Here is an 18,723-nt window from a genome sequence, read left to right as displayed (position 1 = left end):
TCCCCGCCCGGCGGCCGAGCCCTCTCCGAGGGCGCATCCTCTAGGCCGCTCCAGCGCTCGGGCTCCTCTCCACCCCTCCTCCCCGCGCCTTCTCCCGCCTCCAGCTCCGGCCCTGCTCCGCAGCTAGCGCTCACCGGCAGCTCCCGCTCCCGTAACGGCTCCTCCCGCCACCCGGCTGCTCCGAGCGATACCTCAACCCACTAGAACTTTCTTCCACTTCCGCTTCCGGGTCGCCTCAAGAGCCGCCTGTGAAAAAAAAATCCGAATTGGGCACTTCTAGCCGCCTCGAGCCATAGAGATGAGGCGCTCTCGACCTCAGTGGCGCCTTTAGTAGGCTTGGCTTTCGGGTTGCCTCTCGGGAAGCCCGGCTGCCTTCTGTGGTCTCGCTTCTCGGGCAGTATGTCCGGTCTCAGGAAGCTGGGGCGTCGGAAAAAACTCCATTCCCCGCTGCACGCATCGGGAACTTAAAAACTTAGCCTCGGCTGACCTGGCGGTGGGAAGAGTTAAAGAGACGGACGAGGCGGGGGAGGGTAGCCAGGAAGCTTCCGGGTAGCGCCGGAAGTACGGTGCTCGGAAGGATCCGACCCAGGAGGGCTCGCGTAGTCCTCGTCGTCACTCGGCTTGGAGGAGTCGGCTAGATGTCAAAGGCGCAGGGGACCTGAGTATATGTCCACGCCATCGTCGTGACCGCCGGCAGGCCCCTTTTCTGTGCCTTCGTTGGCTTAGCTGCGAAGTGAGTCGTGGGCGAGCTGCTCTCAGCGTCCTGGAGAACGAGGTCGTTCGGGCAGCGCCCGTGGGAGACGAAGGCAAGAGAGTAAGTGTGGGTCTCGCTCTCAGCGTCTTTCCTCCAGGAGAGGGAGGGAGGAGGGCAGGGGACAGCAGCTAGAGGTGACACTTTGGAGTTTCCTTTGGAAACCTTCAGCCTTGGTGGAACGAGTCCTGTCTTCTCAGTACCCAAGTCAGAAATCAGATGCCGCAGACCCAGCCGGCTTACCCGACCTTTTATGAACTTGTTCCTGGCTCGGACCATCGGTCTCTGACTATAGTGTGTTGAAAAATTGAGAATCTGTGTTGTGTGGCTGTGCTAGGGATGTACGGATGTGTTGAGGAACATACAGTTAGGTCCTCTCACACTCCTTCCCCGGGCCGTTGCTGGAATGACTTATTTCTGTAGGACATGTATTTAGTTTCTGATTGCGCCAGCACATGTGGTAACAGGAGGGGGGGGGTTATATTTATTTAAACATGTTTACTTAAAATGTTTATTTCCGGGGGCGCCTGCGTGGCTCAGTCGGTGGAGCATAGAACTTTGGCTCAGGTCCTGATCTCACGGTCCCTGAGTTCGAGCCCTGCGGCGGGGCTCTGTGCTGACAGCTGGGAGCCTGGAGCCTGCTTCAGATTTTGTGTCTTCTCTCCCTGCCTCTCTCTTGCTCGTGCTCTGTCTCTCTCGGTTTTAAAAGTAAATAAACATACATACATACATACATACATACATACTTAATTAATTAAATGTTTATTTAGAGAGAGAGAATGAATCCCAAGCAGACTCCTAAATAAATAAGTAAATAAATAGAATGTTTATTTAGAGAGAGAGAGAGAGATTGAATCCCAAGCAGACTCCACGCTCAGCACAGAGCCAGACTCCCGGCTTGATCTCACAGCTGCGAGATGAGGACCTTAGACGATCTCAAGAGTTGGACACTTAATCTACTGAGCCACACAAGCACCCCAGTCAGTTGTTTTTATGTGCCATATGCTGTGCTAAGTGCTTTGCTTGCCTTATTTTATTCTACTAACGGTGATCAGAGTTAGCTATTATTTTTCTCTGAAACTGGGGAAGTTGAACAGCTGGGACATAGCCAAGATAGAATTTGAACCCTAGTAATTAGATTGTAAAGGTCATGTTCTTAACCAGGACATAGTCACTCGTCAGTAAAAGGTCTTTCTCCGTCTTCAGAACAGTCCTGGGTTCTGAACTTGCCATCGAAGAAACCCAGGAGGAGGAGTTGACAGTCTCCCCATCCCTCACCCCCCTGGGACGGGCCCCAGCATGTCTCAGGCCACCAAGAGGAAGCATGTGGTGAAGGAGGTGCTGGGGGAGCATATGGTGCCCTCTGACCAGCAGCAGATCGTGAGGGTGAGTGGCATTGGGCATAAGCGGCTCTGCCTCCCCATCCTTCTACTCCCCTTGGACCCCTAGCACGGCGGCAAGGTGCAGCACAGCTCACTGAGTATTTGAGCTGGCTGATGAGGCTGACTGGTTCTTGGTCTCTCTTGGACCAGGTACTCAGGACCCCAGGGAACAATCTGCATGAGGTGGAGACAGCCCAGGGGCAGCGCTTCCTGGTGAGCATGCCCTCCAAATACCGGAAGAACATCTGGATCAAGAGAGGTGAGAGAGGTAGCCCTATAGGAGACCACTGTTTCCTGGGGGCTTGGTTTCCCCCACTGCAAGCAGGATTTATTGTCTTTTCTCCTGTCTTACCTGCAGGCGACTTTCTCATTGTTGACCCGATTGAAGAGGGAGAAAAAGTGAAGGCTGAGATCTCCTTTGTGCTCTGCAAAGACCATGTGCGCTCTCTGCAGAAGGAAGGGCTCTGGTAGGGTGGTCCCCTTGGTCACTGCCTGTCTCATTTTGGGGGATATTGACTTCCTAGCTGTGGAGGTGGGGGAGGGAAGATGGCATCCCAGGCAGGGACAGCTGGAAACAGCTTTTTTGCTGATAGATTTTTCTGTCTTTTCTGACCCTGGTTCTTCTCTTGGTACAGGCCTGAGGCCTTCTCAGAAGTGGCTGAGAAGCACAACAACAGTAGGAACAGGTGAGGAACAAGCCTTAGGACAGAAAATAGGGGCTAAGGCCTTGGAGACTTGAGGGGAAAATAGAGACCTTCTTTCTATCTGTGTAGAGTCCCTGGTGAGAGCTCCAGAATATGTGGTTGTGAGTGTGGCTTGAAAGTCAGATGCCTGGGGTTAAAACCATGGCAATACCACTTGTAAATGAATGGTTTAAGCAGCTTACTTCATCCCTTAGGCTTGGATTTCCCCGCCTGTAAGATGGGAGCTTTGTGAGGATTAAAGGAGTTAATGCTTGTGAAATTGGTTAGTATAGCACTTGGTATGTAGTGTGAGTCCATTGAGTGTTGGTGATTGGACTCCTTATTAAAACCAGTGGTTCTTGCAGACTTTTGATGTGAGGTGGGAGGTAGTCTTTAGACAATTTTTCTTGGCCTCATGCCCTCCTTTTTATGGGGCTCCTTGATTGCCAGTCTAGTTTTTCCAGAAGGCATTGGGTTAACCCTGTCCCTTTCCCCCATGCAGACAGACTCCGCCAGAACTCTCCGTGGAGCCACAGTCATCAGGAGAAGAGTCCAGCTCTGAAGATGATTCTGACCTCTTTGTTAACACCAATCGCAGACAGTATCACGAGAGCGAGGAGGAGAGCGAAGAGGAAGAGGCAGCCTGAGTCCCTCGACCCGCTTCTCTTGCCCAGAGACTAGGATTGGCTCCTCTGAGCTCAGACATTCCTGGGGTGCTCTGCAGATCTCCCCCCTCTGGATGGGGGACAAGGCAGGGCCCCTCTCTGAACTGACCTTCTGCTCAAGGAGAATTAAACCCCTGGTGGGTGACGACTTGTGCTGGTGTCTGAGTGGCTCTCTGGAGGGAGGAGGGATTCGTGAAGTTACAGACTGCTCCTTGGTGCAGGTCCTAAACGGGCAGGAGATGGAAATGGCTGGAACCTTTCCTAGATTCTCACTGGGCACTCAGTAAGTGCCAGGCCCTGTGCTGTGCCTTCATGCATGTATTTACCAACTGGGAGCAATCCTTCTCTGCTGCCTGCTGGCAAGTAATACTGAGTCAGGCATTCAGGAGCACGGCGGAAGGATCTAGTGCCTCCGCCTCTAAGAGACACTCAGGACAAATTTCACAGTGCCTCGTAAGCTGTTTTCCTGGCGTGCCAGTCACCACGACTGCAGGAATGCCCACCTCCGTGCTGCGGTGTACATCCTCTGCCTGGTGGCGGCCTTGTGGCTACGCAGACCATTACTCCTCAGCCCTCTTGCAAACCATCCCACTTGTCCTTTGAAGCTCATACTTCTGGCCATACACTCCCTCTTCATTATTGGCCTTGACCTAATCACTGTTCAGACGTTGAAGACTTTACCCCCTGGCTTAGAGTCTTCCATTCCTGCTTCTGTCATTTTCTACCTCCTGGGGGTGGGTCTCTTCAGCGCTATGTGTGGCCCCCTACTTCCTTGTCTTCCGCTTGAGGCCTGCTGCCTGTGTCTTCGGTCCCTCCCTGGATCCCTGCCATTGGTAGGAATTGCCCTTCTTGAATTCATACATCTGTGCAGTCACCACCTCCTGGCTTTCTCGCTTGCTTGCTCAACTGCCGCCTCTTTATCCTTATCTGCAGGCCTCCCCCCACCCCCCACCCCCCACCCCGCTCCTTTCCCTTCTTACTGTTACTCTCCTATCTCCGCTTCCCTATACCCTCCCGCTCCCTTGTTTCCCTCCACTGTGTTCATCTAGTAAAACCTAACCCTGGCCAACCCGTTTGCCTCTCTGCTTATGCTCAAGTAACTGCTAGAGAAAACAGCCAACCTAGCTCACTGGTTCTACCTTAAATTCATAATTAACAAAACCTCAAGTGGACACCTAGCAAATCTTCTCTGGGATGTTGTATTTCAAAACTTTTACGTTGTCTGCCAATTCCTCCTTCTCCTCTTAGGTGTTGACCACATACTTCATTAAATCATAGCCTTTGGAGGGAACTCTCACCTCTCCGTTACCAAGCGTACAAATGTGCTCATGGATTGTCTTGTCTCTAATTTCCCCGTGTAATCCAGTGGGACTAAAACCTTTTCTCTTGTGCTTTGGAGCTTGTCTGTCCTCCTGCTTAAGGACCGTATGGAAGTTTGTCATCCTTTCTACTGGATGTGTTAGCATCGAACATGCTGTAGACTCTCTCATCCAAAACAGCCTGAAACACCTGTCGCTGTTCCCACATCCTCTCCAGCTACTCCTTCATTTATCTGCTTCTTGTTCACTTTCCTTGATAGTATCTTAGCATAGCTTTAAACGTATACATGGGTATGTGTTTGTATGTCTGTGTGTACAAAAAATAAACTTCAGGTGAGTTAAGGATATGTATGTGTGTGTATATTGAACTTGGCTGAAATTTATTTTTTATGGGAAGTGACTTTTGCTAAAGGGATAGTCATCTGTATACCATCTACTGAAGGGGTCATCCTTCACAGATTTAAGGTATCTTTTTAAAACGAAATTCCTGCGTATTTATGGGTCTCCTTTCGGAATTTCTAATCTGTTGATGTATGTGCACCTACCCCGTTTTATGGCAGGATTAATAATCTCATAGCTCCCTCCTCTCTGCCTTACTATTCCTTGAAGATTTCATATTTTCTCTTACATAAGAACTCTAAAAGGAACTTGTTAATTTCCACTTAAAAATCCTCTTGAGATTTTCATTGGCAGGGTTTTAACTCTAGCTTGAGGGATGCTTGGGTGGCTCAGTTAAGTGTCTGACTTCAGGTCATGATCTCACGGTTCATGAGTTCGAGCCCCACATTGGGCTGTGTGCTGATAGCTCAGAGCCTAGAGCCTGCTTCAGATTCTGGGTCTCCTGCTCTCTGTGCTCCTCCTCTGCTCATTCTCTCTCTCTCTCAAACATTAAGAAGTGAATAAATCTCCTAGCTCAATTTGGAGAAAAGCGCTATCTTAACTGGTGAGCCATGAGATCATGACACTTAACAGGCTGTGCCACCCAGACGCCCCTGAATTCTTTAGTTCTCGTGGTTTTTCAGTTAATTCTCTTGGCTTTCTGGGTAGTCCAGTCAAGTCCCACTGGTGGTAGTTTTATTCTTGACACTCTTTTTTCTTTAGGGATTACAGGGATCAGGACCTCCAGTGTAACGTTGGGTGGCATCCTTGTTTTTCTCCCAGTGGGAATGGTTCTCGTGTGTCCTCACACAGTTCTTGCTCTAAGTTTCTGCTAGATAAACTCCATTAGGCTGAAAATGTTTCCTTCTGTTCCCAGCTTGCTGAAGGTTTTTACCCTTTATTTAACAGTGATGGATTTTGCTATCTACTGAGTTAACCAAAAGTCTTCATTTTATTACTGTGCTGCTGTCCTTGGGTTTGCTTGTAAGCCCTGTTTAGTTTTAGAGGATTTGTTCCATTTATTTAGGATTTTTATATTTACTTCTGGGCCAATTTCACTTTTTGTTTTAATGATGTCGCTGTTCCATTTTGATAACAGCATTACGCTAGCCTTGTAGAATGGATTTGGAGATGTTTAATCTTTATCTTTTTCTCTGTTCTGCAATAATTTGTAGAACAGGAGTAATTTGTTGCCTCAAAGTTTGGTAGGCTTTATAAAAATATCTCTGGTTGGTTCCTTTTTAAGGGGTAGATCTTTGCTTTTTAATTCTGTGCCATTTTATTCAGGTTTTCTATCCTTGAGTCCATGTTGGCAGTTTATATTTTGTGAGTCGTATTTCATGTGTATTTAAGCTGTTTGGGGCATCGTTTTGGACTTTCTTACTTATAAGCGACAAAATCTAACTCCAACTAGCAGAAGCACACCCGGGCTCGTTCACAGAGGTCTAAGAATACAGCTCTAGGCAGAGCTGATCCAGGTCCGGCATGATTTCGTTAGGACTCTCCTTTGTTTCTTGGATTACCTCTGCTTCTGTCGGTGGACGGATCTCTTTCTCCCTACCGTTGTTTTCTGCAGGAAGCTCCGGTTTACATTCAGTCCTTACAGGCAAAGAGTTCCTCCCTTAGCATCTGTGTATTTCACAGACGATCGGTGGGTATTCTTGGGTCGCTGGCCCTCTCCTGAGCAAGCGCTGTGGCCAGGGCTGAATAGGGAGGATGGGGGTTTGGTGGGAGGCGAGATGAGCCAAACCTGCTTCGTATGTACCACGTGCTCCATAGAATAGAGAGGTTCTTTTACCAGAATAAGGAGACGGGGTGAGAGCAGTTAAAACCAACAAACGTTTGACCTGTATTCTGTGCATTTTATTTTCTTTGACTAGCTTTGCAAGATGTCTGCCTACTTTATTGGCCCTTTCCTTCTGTTTCTTTGGGTTTATTTGCTCAAAGCTACCTTATTGAGTTGTGTGCTTAATTTCAGTCGTGTTTTCTAACATTTGTGGCTACCAGTGTTCCTCTGAGTACTCCTTTGATTGTCACCCGCTTGGTCATGTGTATCTGCGATTTTTTTTGGCATTGTATCTGTAAGCCTGGCCTTAGATATTTCTCTAGCTTTCAGTGATTGTGTGATGTACCTAATAGCCCCTGTTTTCCCCCTAAAACCTTTTTTCATCACCATTTCTCCATCTCTTCTCAGTCTTTTAGCTCCTGTGGGTCGTAGCTAAGCTTCCCGATGCAGGTACAGTCCTGTGTTCTGCATAGTACTCCCCTTTGCCATTCTCTGAAGTTGAATGCCCCCTCCATTTCCCAACTTAGCGGCAGAATCCAACCATGAGTGAATAGATCTCCCAGAATGAGCTGAGTATTCTAAGAGCTCCCCCTCCGCCCCCCACGATGCCATGGTCAGTCCATGCGATTGGATGCCCAATAGTAGTAACTTGTTAGGTTGGAGACTTGTGGCCCTTCGGGCTCTGTGCCTGTATCACTTTAGCATCAGCCTTACGGCAGGTCATTTCCACCGGAACTTCCCCACCCGCTTCCTCCCTCACCATGCGGCCACCGGCATACAGGTGCCAAGGAGCACACCTGGTAATCTGAGCGAGCCACGTGTTTTTTCTCCTTTAGCCTGTGACTGCGGTAAGCTACCTTGACAGTTTTCTCACCTTAAAACATCCTTGCATTCCTGGAATAAAACAGTCATGATATATTTTCCAATATATTGCTGGACTTGTTTTTCTGATATTTGGAGGCATTTTGGCATCCAGGCTCAGAAATGAGATGGTTTAAGTTTTTTCTCTCCTGCGCTGTCCTTGTTTTTATATCGAGATTATTCCAACTTCATAAAATGAGAGAGTATTCTGTTGTCATTACAAGTGTTTGTACAACATTGGAATTTTGGATTTCTAAAATTTTTGGTAAAGCTTGCTGTAAAACCACTGTGCCTGGCGTGTGTAGGGTGGGTGGGAAGTTTTTTTTTTTTTTTTTTGGTTTGTCTTGTTACAAGAGCAAGAGATTACGAGCTGGGGAGAGGAGCAGAGGGAGAGAGAGAGAATCCCAAGCAGGCTCCAGGCTCAGTGTGGAGCCCCATGTGGAGCTCGATCCCATGACCCTGGGATCATGACCTGAGCTGAAATCAAGAGTCAGCTGCTCTACTGACTGAGCCACCCAGGCACCCCAGGTGGGGAGATTTTTAACTCTAGATTTTTGGTGATAATAGATCGTTTAGGTTTCTCTGTTCTGGATTCTGTGATACTTTTAAGGAAAAATGTTTTCCTATTTTCTTATCTTGGTGCTTTCAAATTTATCACAGAGTTCTTTGTAGAACTGCCTTATGTTTGTAATCTTGACTATCCACATTGTGTCTCCTTTTTTATATCTAATATTGTGCTTTCTCCTTTTTTGTCAGTCTGGGTAGACGTTTCATTATTCTTCAGCGCATCCGTTCTTTGTTGTCATTCTTCTTCGCTATTAGTTTGTTTCTATTTCACGAATTAGAAATATGAATTTCCCTTTTTCTCACACTCGCCTGAGTTTATCCTGTGGCTCTTATTCTAACCCTTGTGCTTGGGCACTTCGGCTCGACCTCCTGCCCGCGCCCAAGCCTGAAGAAAAGGTGAAAGAATCGTATGCCCTTCGTGGGGCCACCGCTTTGTAAGATTTGCCACGTTCTACTCCTTTCTACACACAACATGCATAGGTTTTACATCGAGTTGTTATGTCTCTTTAACCTCTTTTAATTTAGAACAGATATCTTAATGGGCTTTTTTTTTTTTTTTTTTTTACAAGTTCAAGCCAGTTATCTTATTACAATGTACCATGTTTGGATATGTGTGATTCTTTATGCATACTTAGATTTGGGTTAAACAATTTTAGCAAAAATAGCTTAGGACTGATGTGTTCCTATTGCTTATCTAAGGCACATGGTGGTGATGGAGAAGGTCCCAATCACTGGTGGTGCTAATTTTGATCACCTGGTTAAAGAGATGGCTTCTAGATCATTTTTCTACAAAGGTACTCTTTTCCCTTTGTGGGACAGTCTTACCCATTAAGGCCAAAATGTCCTTTGATGCAGGTCTATATGCATTTGTATTTAGTTATTATTATTAAAAAATTTTTGTTTAATGTTTATTCATTTTTGAGAGAGAGCACAAGCGAGGGAGGGGCAGAGAGAGAGGGAGACAGAGAATCCGAAGCAGGTTTCCAGGCTCCAAGGTGTCAGCGCAGAACCCAGCATGAGGCTCGGACCCACGAACTGTGAGATCGTGACCTAAGCTGAGGTCAGAGACTCAATCAACTGAACCACCCAGATGCCTAATTTAGTAATAAATTAAATTATTTAATTAGTAAGTTAAAATGTACATACAATTTCCCATCATAACCATTTTTAAAGCATTTTTTGAATGTTTATTTTGAAGAACGTGAGTGGTGGGAGGAGGGGCAGAGAGAATCCCAAGCAAGCTCTGTGCTGTCAGCTGTCAGAGCCCGGTGTTGGGCTTGATCCCACAAACCATGAGATCGTGACCTGAGCTGAAATCAAGAGCTGGATGCTTAACCGACTGAGCCACCCAGGCGCCCCATCCCATTGTAACCATTTCTTAGCATACAGCTCAATAGTGGTAAATACATTCACAATTTTGTGCAAATACTCTCCTTTTCTGACTGGCTTATTTCACTTAGCATAATGTCTTCAAGGTTCAGCCATGTTGTTAGCACATGTTAGAATTTCCTTTTTACGGCTGAACCTGTCCCATTGTTTGTGTATACCACGGTTTGCTTATCCATTCACCCTTCGGTGGACTCCTGGATTCCTTCCACCGTTTAGCTATTGTGAATAATGCTGCTATGAACGTGGGTGTACAGGTGTACAAGTATCTCTTTGAGACCTTGGTTTTAACTCTTCTGAAGATATACCCAGAAGTGGAATTGCTGGATGATAGGGTAATTCTATTTTTAATTTAAAAAAAATTTTTTTTTAATGTTTATTTTTGAGAGAGAGAGAGAGAGGGAGACAGAATCCCAAGCAGGCTCCCATGAACCATGAGATCATGACCTGAACCAAAACCAAGAATTGCATGCTTAACCAACTGAGCCACCCAGGCGCCCCTCTATTTTTAATTTTTTAAGGAACCATCAGCATACTGTTTTTCATAGTGTTTTTTATTATTTTACATTCCCACCAACAGTGCATAAGTTTTCCAATTTCTTCATATCTTTGCCAACACATTATGGTTGTTTTTTTTTTTAATAGTAGCTATCCTGGTAGGTGTGAAGTGTCTAGTGTTTTATTATAGTTTAGTTTTGAGTGTTTTCTAATTTCCATATGATTCCATTTTTGGTCCATAAATTATTATATTTAAATATTTGATTAAAAAAACTTTTTAACATTTATTCATTTTTGAGAGTGAGAGAGACAAAGCATGAGCAGGGGAGGGGCAGAGAGAGAGGGAGACACAGAATCTGAAGCAGGCTCCAGGCTCCGAGCCGTCAGCACAGAGCCTGACGCAGGGCTCGAACTCACAAACCGTGAGATCGTGACCTGAGCTGAAGTTGGACGCTTAACTGACTAAGCCACCCAGGCGCCCCTAGTTGATTATTTTTAATAACGTAAGCACCTTCAAACTCACCACCACAAAACAAAGACTCCAGCTGACTATACAACAACCCAAGCTATCATTTGCCTCCACCCTCCCATCCTAAACCCTGTCCGTCCCACCTTCCGTTCCTCCACCCAAGGCAACCAACTCGGACTCTGTATGCCCTTGTCTTCTTCCCATGTCATTTTCTTCTATCTACATGCGTTTTCTAAAAGGTTTTTTTAGGGGTACCTGGGTGGTTCAGTCGGGAAGCATCCGGCTCTTGATTTTGGCTCAGCTCATGATCTCAGTTTGTGAGTTCGAGCCCCACATCAGGCTCTGTGACAGTGCGGAGACTGCTTGGGATTCTCTTTCTCCCTCCCTGCCCCTCCCCTGCTCAGTCTCGCTTTCTCTAAATAAACTTTTTAAAAAGGTGGTTTTTAACCTTATGAAAAGGATAACATGCCAAATGTCATATTTAGGGGCTGATGTTTCATTTAATATGTTACTTTGATTCTCCTAGTTGCTGTAGTTCATTTGTTTTGACTGCCAATAATATCTCCTTGTGGGACTCTCTCACAATTTATCCATTCACTCTTCTGGTGGCCCTTGGGGTTCTTCCTCCCCGCCTCCCCCTCCCCCAGTTGTAAACGTTCCGGTAGATACATCTGTGTCGGTGTGAAAGTTCCTCTTAGGACGTTTCTCGGGCATGGAATTTGTCAGAATTTTAGGCGATGCCACCAAATGTTTTCCAAAGTGGCTACATCGATGGACATTCATCAGCTGTGGATCTCTGGGGGGATTGAATGATTTCTTCCTGTAGTCTGTCACCTTTTGCTTAATCGATTTTGAGTTTATGGTATTAAGTACAACACATTTAAAACTGCTGTCTCCTTTTGTGAATTGAACCCTTTCTTATGGAGTGATGCTTTCCATGCCTACAGATGCTTTTTATCCTTGTTTATGCGATGTTAGCATAGCTCCCCCCAGTTTCTTTTTCTTTAAGATGAAATTTATTGTGAAATTCGTTTCCAAATCCCAGTTTCTTCTGCTTAGTATTTTTCTTTCTGCCTGGTAAGTGCTCTTCCATACTCTTACTTTCAGATTTACTTTACTTTCAGATGCTCTACCCACCTCTACATCGTAAAAGTTGAATCACGCATCACTATTTTTCTTTTAAATGATACACTCAGCTCATTTAACTTCTTTTAATAATTGGCATAGGGGACCCATCTGTCCTATTTGGCAGTTTGGATGGATATAAATTTCTAGATTCTAAATCTTTTCCTTCAATACTTTGAAAATATTACTTGATTGTCTTCTTGCTTTCAGCGTTGCGATTGAAAAACCTGACATTGGTCTCGTTCTCATTGCTTTGCGTGTGGTATGCTCTTTCCTATCTGTGTTATGTGCGCTATTCGTAAAGTTCTAGATGGTGTGTGTAGATGTGAGTTATTCCTTTTTCTTCTCCTGGCACTCTTTGGGCATTTTGTGATCCCAGGTGCTTTATGTTTATATGATTCCAGGAAGTTTGTCTCCATTATTTCTTCAAACATCTTCTCCCTCCATGTTCAGATTTCTCTCCAGAATCCCTGTTTGTCAGATTTTAACATCTTTATTTCTACCTTCCATATCTTAGCTTTTCTTGTGCAGTTGTTTTCTTTAGTCCTTCCTCTTAGATCTTCTCAGTCTGGTATTCTGATTTCCCTGTTTCATGCCTAAGAGGTATCCCTTCTGTTAGACATCCCGTCTATTGTGTTCCTTTTTTTTTTTTTTAATGTTTATTTATTTTTGTGAGGGGGGAGGGGCAGAGAGAGAGGGAGACACAGAATCCGAAGCAGGATCCAGGCTCTGAGCTGCCAGCACAGAGCCCAACACGGGGCTCAAACTCATGGACTATGAGATCCTGACCTGAGCTGAAGTTGGACACCTAACCGACGGAGCCACCCAGGTGCCCTCCGTCTGTTGTGTTCTTTACTTCAACTCAGGTTGACTTTTCCAGCAGGTTGAAACTGCAGCTGACCATACTAGAAATTTCCTTCCTAGAGAACTCTGGGAGCCAGCATCTAACCCTTCAGCAATAGCCCGAGGGCAAGGCAGCCAGGGCACTTCCCCATCAACTCACACCCGTCATTGGCGGAAGAGGGCTGCTCCTGGGGGATTGGCTTCCAGCCTGCCCCTGTGTGGGTACACAGACTTCGGTGGCCAGGGAAAGTCCTCAGGCAGAGAGTTGCGTGTGATGGCCATCGAAATCTGGCCAGTACGCACGCATCTGTCATGTGCTGAGGGGATGCGTGTGGGGTTCTACAGAAGGCACATCCCAGCGGCAGGGAGAAGACCCTGAGAACTGGTGGAATGGAATTTCCGAAGCTGAGACCGTCATTCTGTGGGGTGTGCAGGAGACGGGGCTCAGTGGCGGCGCTGGGTTCGCAGCTGCTTGATCTTCCAAAACTTCCTGTTCCAGAGGCCCTTCGGGCACGGTCTCTCGCCTGCTGGCCTGGTGCACGGGCTTCAGTAAGGTTCTTAAATGTGGAGTCTGCTGCCTTCAAAATACAAAGAAGCTAAACTGGCATAGGGCTTCTTTCTTTGTAGTTGGAGGCATAAGGCCAGCAATTTATCCTCAGTAGGTGCCCAGACGTCCCTGAAGGAAGTTACCTGGGTTGCAGGACCCCGGATTTTGCCCTCACCCAAAGCCCAACCATCTCTGCTTATCTGTATCTGAGCGGCGTGTGAGGCAACATGGACAGTTGGCTCAGTAGGAACCGGGGTCCGTGTCATCGACCTAGTGGAAAGTCAGGACAACAGCAGTAGCTCATATCGTGCTCCGGCCTGATCCACTGATGACACCTGCAAGAGACTCCACCGCCCCTACGGAAGGCGTAAAGGCACTTTGCGCACCTTGCCTGGTGACGCAGAGGAATAAAAGCACTGGCCGAGGCTGTCCGCTGCGCGTCAGCAGTGACAGCAACTTTTCAGCTGCTGTTGCGATAGAGTCCGATGATGCTAACTACTAAAGTGTGTGTGTTCAGTAACCCTCACTGGTTCGCAGTGAGGTGCCAAGGGCCAGAAACCTTCGTTCCCAACCAGTCCCGGTTGTTAGCCATGGAGGTGGTCGTGGGTACCACAATGCCTCAGTGATTTTTGTTTGAGACCAGCACTCTCTTTTCCTCCCTGTGGTATGCACTCTGGTTCCAACTGTGTGACCCGGGCCCAGGGCCCACATGAGGTTGCTGGCTCCGTATTCCGCCCACATTTCTAGAAGCTACCAGCAGAGGTCACGATGAGCACGTCCAAGCGGCAAGTCAGCACCCACGCCTGTTCGGCAGCAGCCGCACCATCCGTCCTGACTGTGGGATCCAAGACCAGCCACAGCAGGCCAAGTTCAACCGGGGACTCCAAGTTTCTCAACAGCAACTGCAACACAAGTCCCACGCCCCACGGGGAACTCACTTACAAGGCGCTATCAGTCCCCTCCCCTCCAGAGTATATAAAACAGAAGACGTGCTTGGAGAGAGGTGGGGAGCTGCCTTCGTCTTTCGGTTTGAAAGTATCCAAATCAGGGTGCCGAGAACTCAGCAGTATCTGTCCCCCCAGATTTTTCAGAAAATGGCATGGAATCCAGGAAACCATGAGAGGCCGAGGAGGGGGTGAGACCTCGGAACCCTACAGGGGTATTCTCCCCAGAGGCCTCCTCATCCCCCTATCTCGAGTGTTTCCCTTCTAGAAATTGCTGGAACTTCCAGACTCTTACTTTCCTTGCTCCCTTCATTTGCCTTGTCTCTGAACCCTCCAAGTGCTTTCCTCCTTCATATGGGTCTCCTGTCACCTTATGTCTTCCATAATCTAGCATTTTGATAGTCAAGTTGTGCCTTATTAAACCGTCCGTGGCCACACATAGCTTTGCGAGAGGGGGCCTTTGCAGGGAGAACCTCCCCTTTCTTCGTTCTCTGTCCAGACACTTTTTGGGCCCCCTACCTCCCCGCCAGCTGTCTCCTCCCCACTCCCCAAGGCAGAGCATATCTTGGCACAGAGAACTATTTTACTTCTCTCAGTGTCTCCCAGAGCAGGTGCACAGAGGAAGGAAAGGCCAGGGGTCTGAGGAAGGGCAGGTAACGTCATGTGTCTGTGCCGGGCAGGGGCATGGTAAGTCTGGAAGGTACGGGGCTTGGAATGCCAGGCTAAGGGGCTTTGACCAGAACTGCTCGAGGTGGCAAGATCTGGTACATCGAGTCTGGGAAGGGGAGACGGATGGCTAGAAGCCAGCCCAGCCCGTGTACAGACCCTGAGTGAAGGGACTCCGACTTCCCAAGGTGTTGGGGCCTCAGAGAAATGGCCGAGGAGGAGAGACTTTGAGTCACCCCTGTGCCATGAGCAAGAACAGCCATCTCTATCTTCTACCAAGGTGAGTTTATCACCAGCAGACAGGAGGAACTTCTAGAAGATGAACTTCAGAAAGAATGAAAATGACTTAAGAGATCTGAGAGGGAAGAAGGCATGGGGAGCAAATGAGTGACTGAGGATGACGTCCAATTTGGGGGTGGTTCTTAAAAAGTCAAAATTAAGTACTGGAGAACAAAAACCCATAAGAACAGAGAGCGATAATAATAAAGTGTTCTAAAGGCTTTGTATAGGTTGAAGGGAGATAGATCCATTGACTAAGTTTAGACTTTTGTCAATACACTTGGTGAAATGTGAGAGTACTCTCCAAAAGAATAGAAATTGTAGGGCGCCTGGGTGGCTTCGTCGGTTAAGCGTCCAACTCTTGATTTCGGCTCAGGTCATGATCTCACAGTCGTGGGATCAAGCACGGATCTTGTTCAAGATTCTCTCCCCCTCTCTCTCTGCCTCTCCCTTGCGCTCACTCACCCTGAAAGAAAGAAAGAAAGAAAGAAAGAAAGAAAGAAAGAAAGAAAGAAAAAAAGAAATGAGTGTATACCTTCTGAGTCAATAGAAAGAAAACGTACTGGGGCGCCTGGTTAAGTGTCGACTTTGGCTCAGGTCATGATCTCATGGTTTGTGAGCTCAAGCCCGGCTCCAGACTCTGCACTTTCTCTCTCTCTCTCCCTGCACCTCGTGGGATTCTCTCTCTTTCACTCACACACTCTCAAAAACAAATTAATTAATTAACTAATTATTTTAAAAAAAAGAAAAGATATTTAAAACCCAATCATTAGAAAAGAAAGCAAGGAAGCAGAAAATCAATAGAAAGCAGGACAAACCGAACATACAAAGGTTGTGTAGAATAAAAACGACTCTGTTTTTGTTTAAGCAGAAAAAGAATTTTGGAGACTGCTTTAGGTGACACGTTTTGATGTTAATTTTCTGTGTCAGCTTGACTGGGCTAAGGGATGCCCAGAGAGGTTTTATTTCTGGGTGTGTCTGTGGGGCTGTTTCTGGAAAAGACTAGTCAGCAGGCGGAGTAAAGAAGGTCCCCCGCCCCAGTGCTGGTGGGCACCATCCAGTCCGTTGAGGGCCTGAAGAGAAAACCGGAGAGGGAGGGTGAACCTGCTCTCTGAGCTGGGACCGCCACCTTCTCCTGCCCTTCTGGACTGGGACTCACGCTGTCTGTTCCCCTGGTTCTTGGGCTTCAGACTTGGACTGACTTACACCACTGGCTTTCCCAGTTCAGTCCACAGACGGCAGACGGTGGGACTTCTCGGCCCCCAGAATTACACGAGCCAATTCCTATAATAAATCTCAGACATATGGGTATATCGTGTTCATTCTGTTTCTCTAATCCACTCATGGAATCTCAGGAAGCTCAGAGACTCAGAGGTTCCATGGCCAGGAGAAACACCACTTCGAAGCATCCAGTGGCCCCAACTGGGGAAGTGTTGCCCCTGGAGGTGTCTCACGGGGCTGGCCCGGGACCTCAGCATCCATACCCCACCACTCTTTCTTCTGGAAGTCAATAAACATCAGAACTGCTTTCAGCATCATTGCCACTAGTTGACTTAGAGCTTTTATTTGATGTTTATTTATTTTTGAGAGAGAGACAGAGAGACAGAGTGTGAGTTGGGGAGGGACAGAGAGAGAGGGAGACACAGAATCTGAAGCAGGATCCAGGCTCTGAGCTGTCAGCACAGAGCCTGACGTGGGGCTCGAACCCGCGAACTGCGATATCGTGACCTGAGCCGAATCAGACGCTTAACCGACTGAGCCACCCAGGCGCACCCCCAAGAGCTTTTTTATTTGAAATAGATGATGTATTTTTATCAAACAGAATGAATACAATTGCATGGTTTGCTTATTTAATTGTGCATGTAATGAATGATGTCAATAGATTCTCCATGGAGAATCACCCTTACTCTTCTGAAATAAACCTCATGGTGTATTATTCTTTTGATACACTCCTGGATGAGATTTGGTATTTTATTTAGAGACTTTGCATCTATATGATTTATAAGCAACATTTGTTTTTTGCAGCATATTCCTCAGAGTTGGCTATTCTCATTTTATCAACATCATAAAGTATGCTAGAGTGTTACCATCTTTCCCTGGGGTCTGGAACAGTGTAAATAGCATATGAATCATCTGCTTTTTTTTTTTTAATTTTTTGATGGTTATTTATTTTTGAGAGAGACGGAGCGTGAGCAGGGGAGGCGCAGAGAGAGAAGGACACACAGAATCCAAAGCAGACTCCAGGCTCCAAGCCGTCAGCACAGAGCCTGACGCGGGGCTCAAACCCATGAACCGCGAGATCATGACCGGAGCCAAAGTCAGATGTTTAACCGACTGAGCCACCCAGGCGCCCTGGAATCATCTGCTATTTAAAGGTGAGACAGAACCATCTGGGTCTGGTGCCTTTTTTGATAGTTCAAAGAATAACCACAACAAAGATTTGCACTGTGTTTAGATTTGGAAAATTAATAGTGGCTCTTTGTTTGAAACAACTGTAGCAGGAAGACAGGAAGTTACGGGCCTGGGAAATGATAGACCCTTAAGAGAAAAAGGAGAAAAGTGAGCTTTCTACTAGTTGTTTACCCCTCAAGTGAATGGAAGAATTCATGGACTTTCCTCAGTTCTCAAGCTGGACATTTTTGTTACTTATGCAATTATTGAAAACAATGCTTGACATATCTTTTTTTTAATGTTTATTTTTTATTTTTGCGAGAGAGAGAGCGAGCACTATGGGGGTGGGACAGAGATAAGGGGACAGAGGATCTGAAGCCTGTTCCACACTGACAGCACAGAGCCCGACGCAGGGCTCGAACTTAACAAACTGTGAGATCGTGACCTGAGCTGAAGTTGGACGCTCAACCCACTAAGCCAGCCAGTGCCCCCAATGCTTGACATATCTTAACGAACTTAATGAACTTAATGACCATGAACTTTTTATTTCATAAGAGAAAAAGATGAACTTCCCGGAGTGTAAGAGCCAACTTACAAAATAATACGACGAGCAACAGGAATTTTAGCTTAACAAATTTAGCTAGTGAGGCAATTTACAATCTTATAAAGGGAGCCAATATTTCTGACTTTTTGCTCCTTCACAACGAAGGGCCTTATATATATATTTTTTGCCTTCACTATCTTTAATCATCTTTCCAATCTCTTGTTTGGTCATTAATCTATTCCTGAATTCTAATGGTTTCAAGGTCAATCTTGTTATTTTACATTATCCTAGGAAATGATTAATTTCCTTTGAATTTTCCAGCTGGTTGTTGTACTTTTTCTCAAAAACATTCCCTAGTGATTATTCTGATTTCTTCTGGATCTGCAATAATGTATCCTTCCTCTTTCTAAGCCTGTATATCCTTAAGTTTTTTAATTTTTTTTTAACATTTATTTATTTTTGAGACAGAGAGAGACAGAGCATGAACAGGGGAGGGTCAGAGAGAGAGGGAGACACAGAATCTGAAACAGGCTCCAGGCTCTGAGCCATCAGCACAGAGCCTGACGCGGAGCTTGAACTCACGAACCGCGAGATCATGACCTGAGCCGAAGTCGGATGCTTAACCGACTGAGCCACCCA

General features: G+C 46.5%; 2 protein-coding genes across 2 annotated transcripts in view; one reads left to right on the top strand and one right to left on the bottom strand.

The window, feature by feature from the left end:
• Positions 1-261, bottom strand: part of BANF1 (barrier to autointegration nuclear assembly factor 1) — a 6,638-nt gene extending 6,377 nt beyond the window's left edge. Inside the window, exon 1 of the mRNA XM_040466072.1 lies at positions 135-261. The gene's annotated coding sequence lies outside the window, so the exon portion shown is untranslated. The remainder of the gene's footprint in view (positions 1-134) is intronic.
• Positions 262-591: 330 nt separating this feature from the next.
• EIF1AD (eukaryotic translation initiation factor 1A domain containing) lies at positions 592-5,294 on the top strand. The gene is made up of 6 exons (XM_040466071.1): positions 592-814; positions 1,958-2,137; positions 2,284-2,392; positions 2,492-2,600; positions 2,769-2,819; positions 3,319-5,294. The coding sequence occupies exons 2-6, from the start codon at positions 2,051-2,053 to the stop codon at positions 3,461-3,463; spliced, it is 501 nt and encodes a 166-aa protein (XP_040322005.1). The 5' UTR covers positions 592-814; positions 1,958-2,050; the 3' UTR covers positions 3,464-5,294.
• Positions 5,295-18,723: the final 13,429 nt, after the last annotated feature.

This window comes from Herpailurus yagouaroundi, unplaced genomic scaffold (genome assembly GCF_014898765.1).
Source record: "Herpailurus yagouaroundi ecotype Mexico unplaced genomic scaffold, PumYag 569, whole genome shotgun sequence".
Lineage (NCBI taxonomy): Eukaryota > Metazoa > Chordata > Mammalia > Carnivora > Felidae > Herpailurus > Herpailurus yagouaroundi.
Note: the sequence above shows the minus strand (reverse complement) of the source record. Positions and strands in the feature narration are given on the sequence as shown.

What these genes read in the sequence shown, in the direction of transcription:
- EIF1AD (XM_040466071.1), top strand. Translation starts at nt 2,051, where the DNA reads ATGTCTCAGGCCACCAAGAGGAAGCATGTGGTGAAGGAGGTGCTGGGG. An exon ending in ACCAGCAGCAGATCGTGAGG is followed by an intron (nt 2,138 to 2,283) that starts GTGAGTGGCATT and finishes CTCTTGGACCAG; the next exon opens with GTACTCAGGACCCCAGGGAA. An exon ending in CACAACAACAGTAGGAACAG is followed by an intron (nt 2,820 to 3,318) that starts GTGAGGAACAAG and finishes TCCCCCATGCAG; the next exon opens with ACAGACTCCGCCAGAACTCT.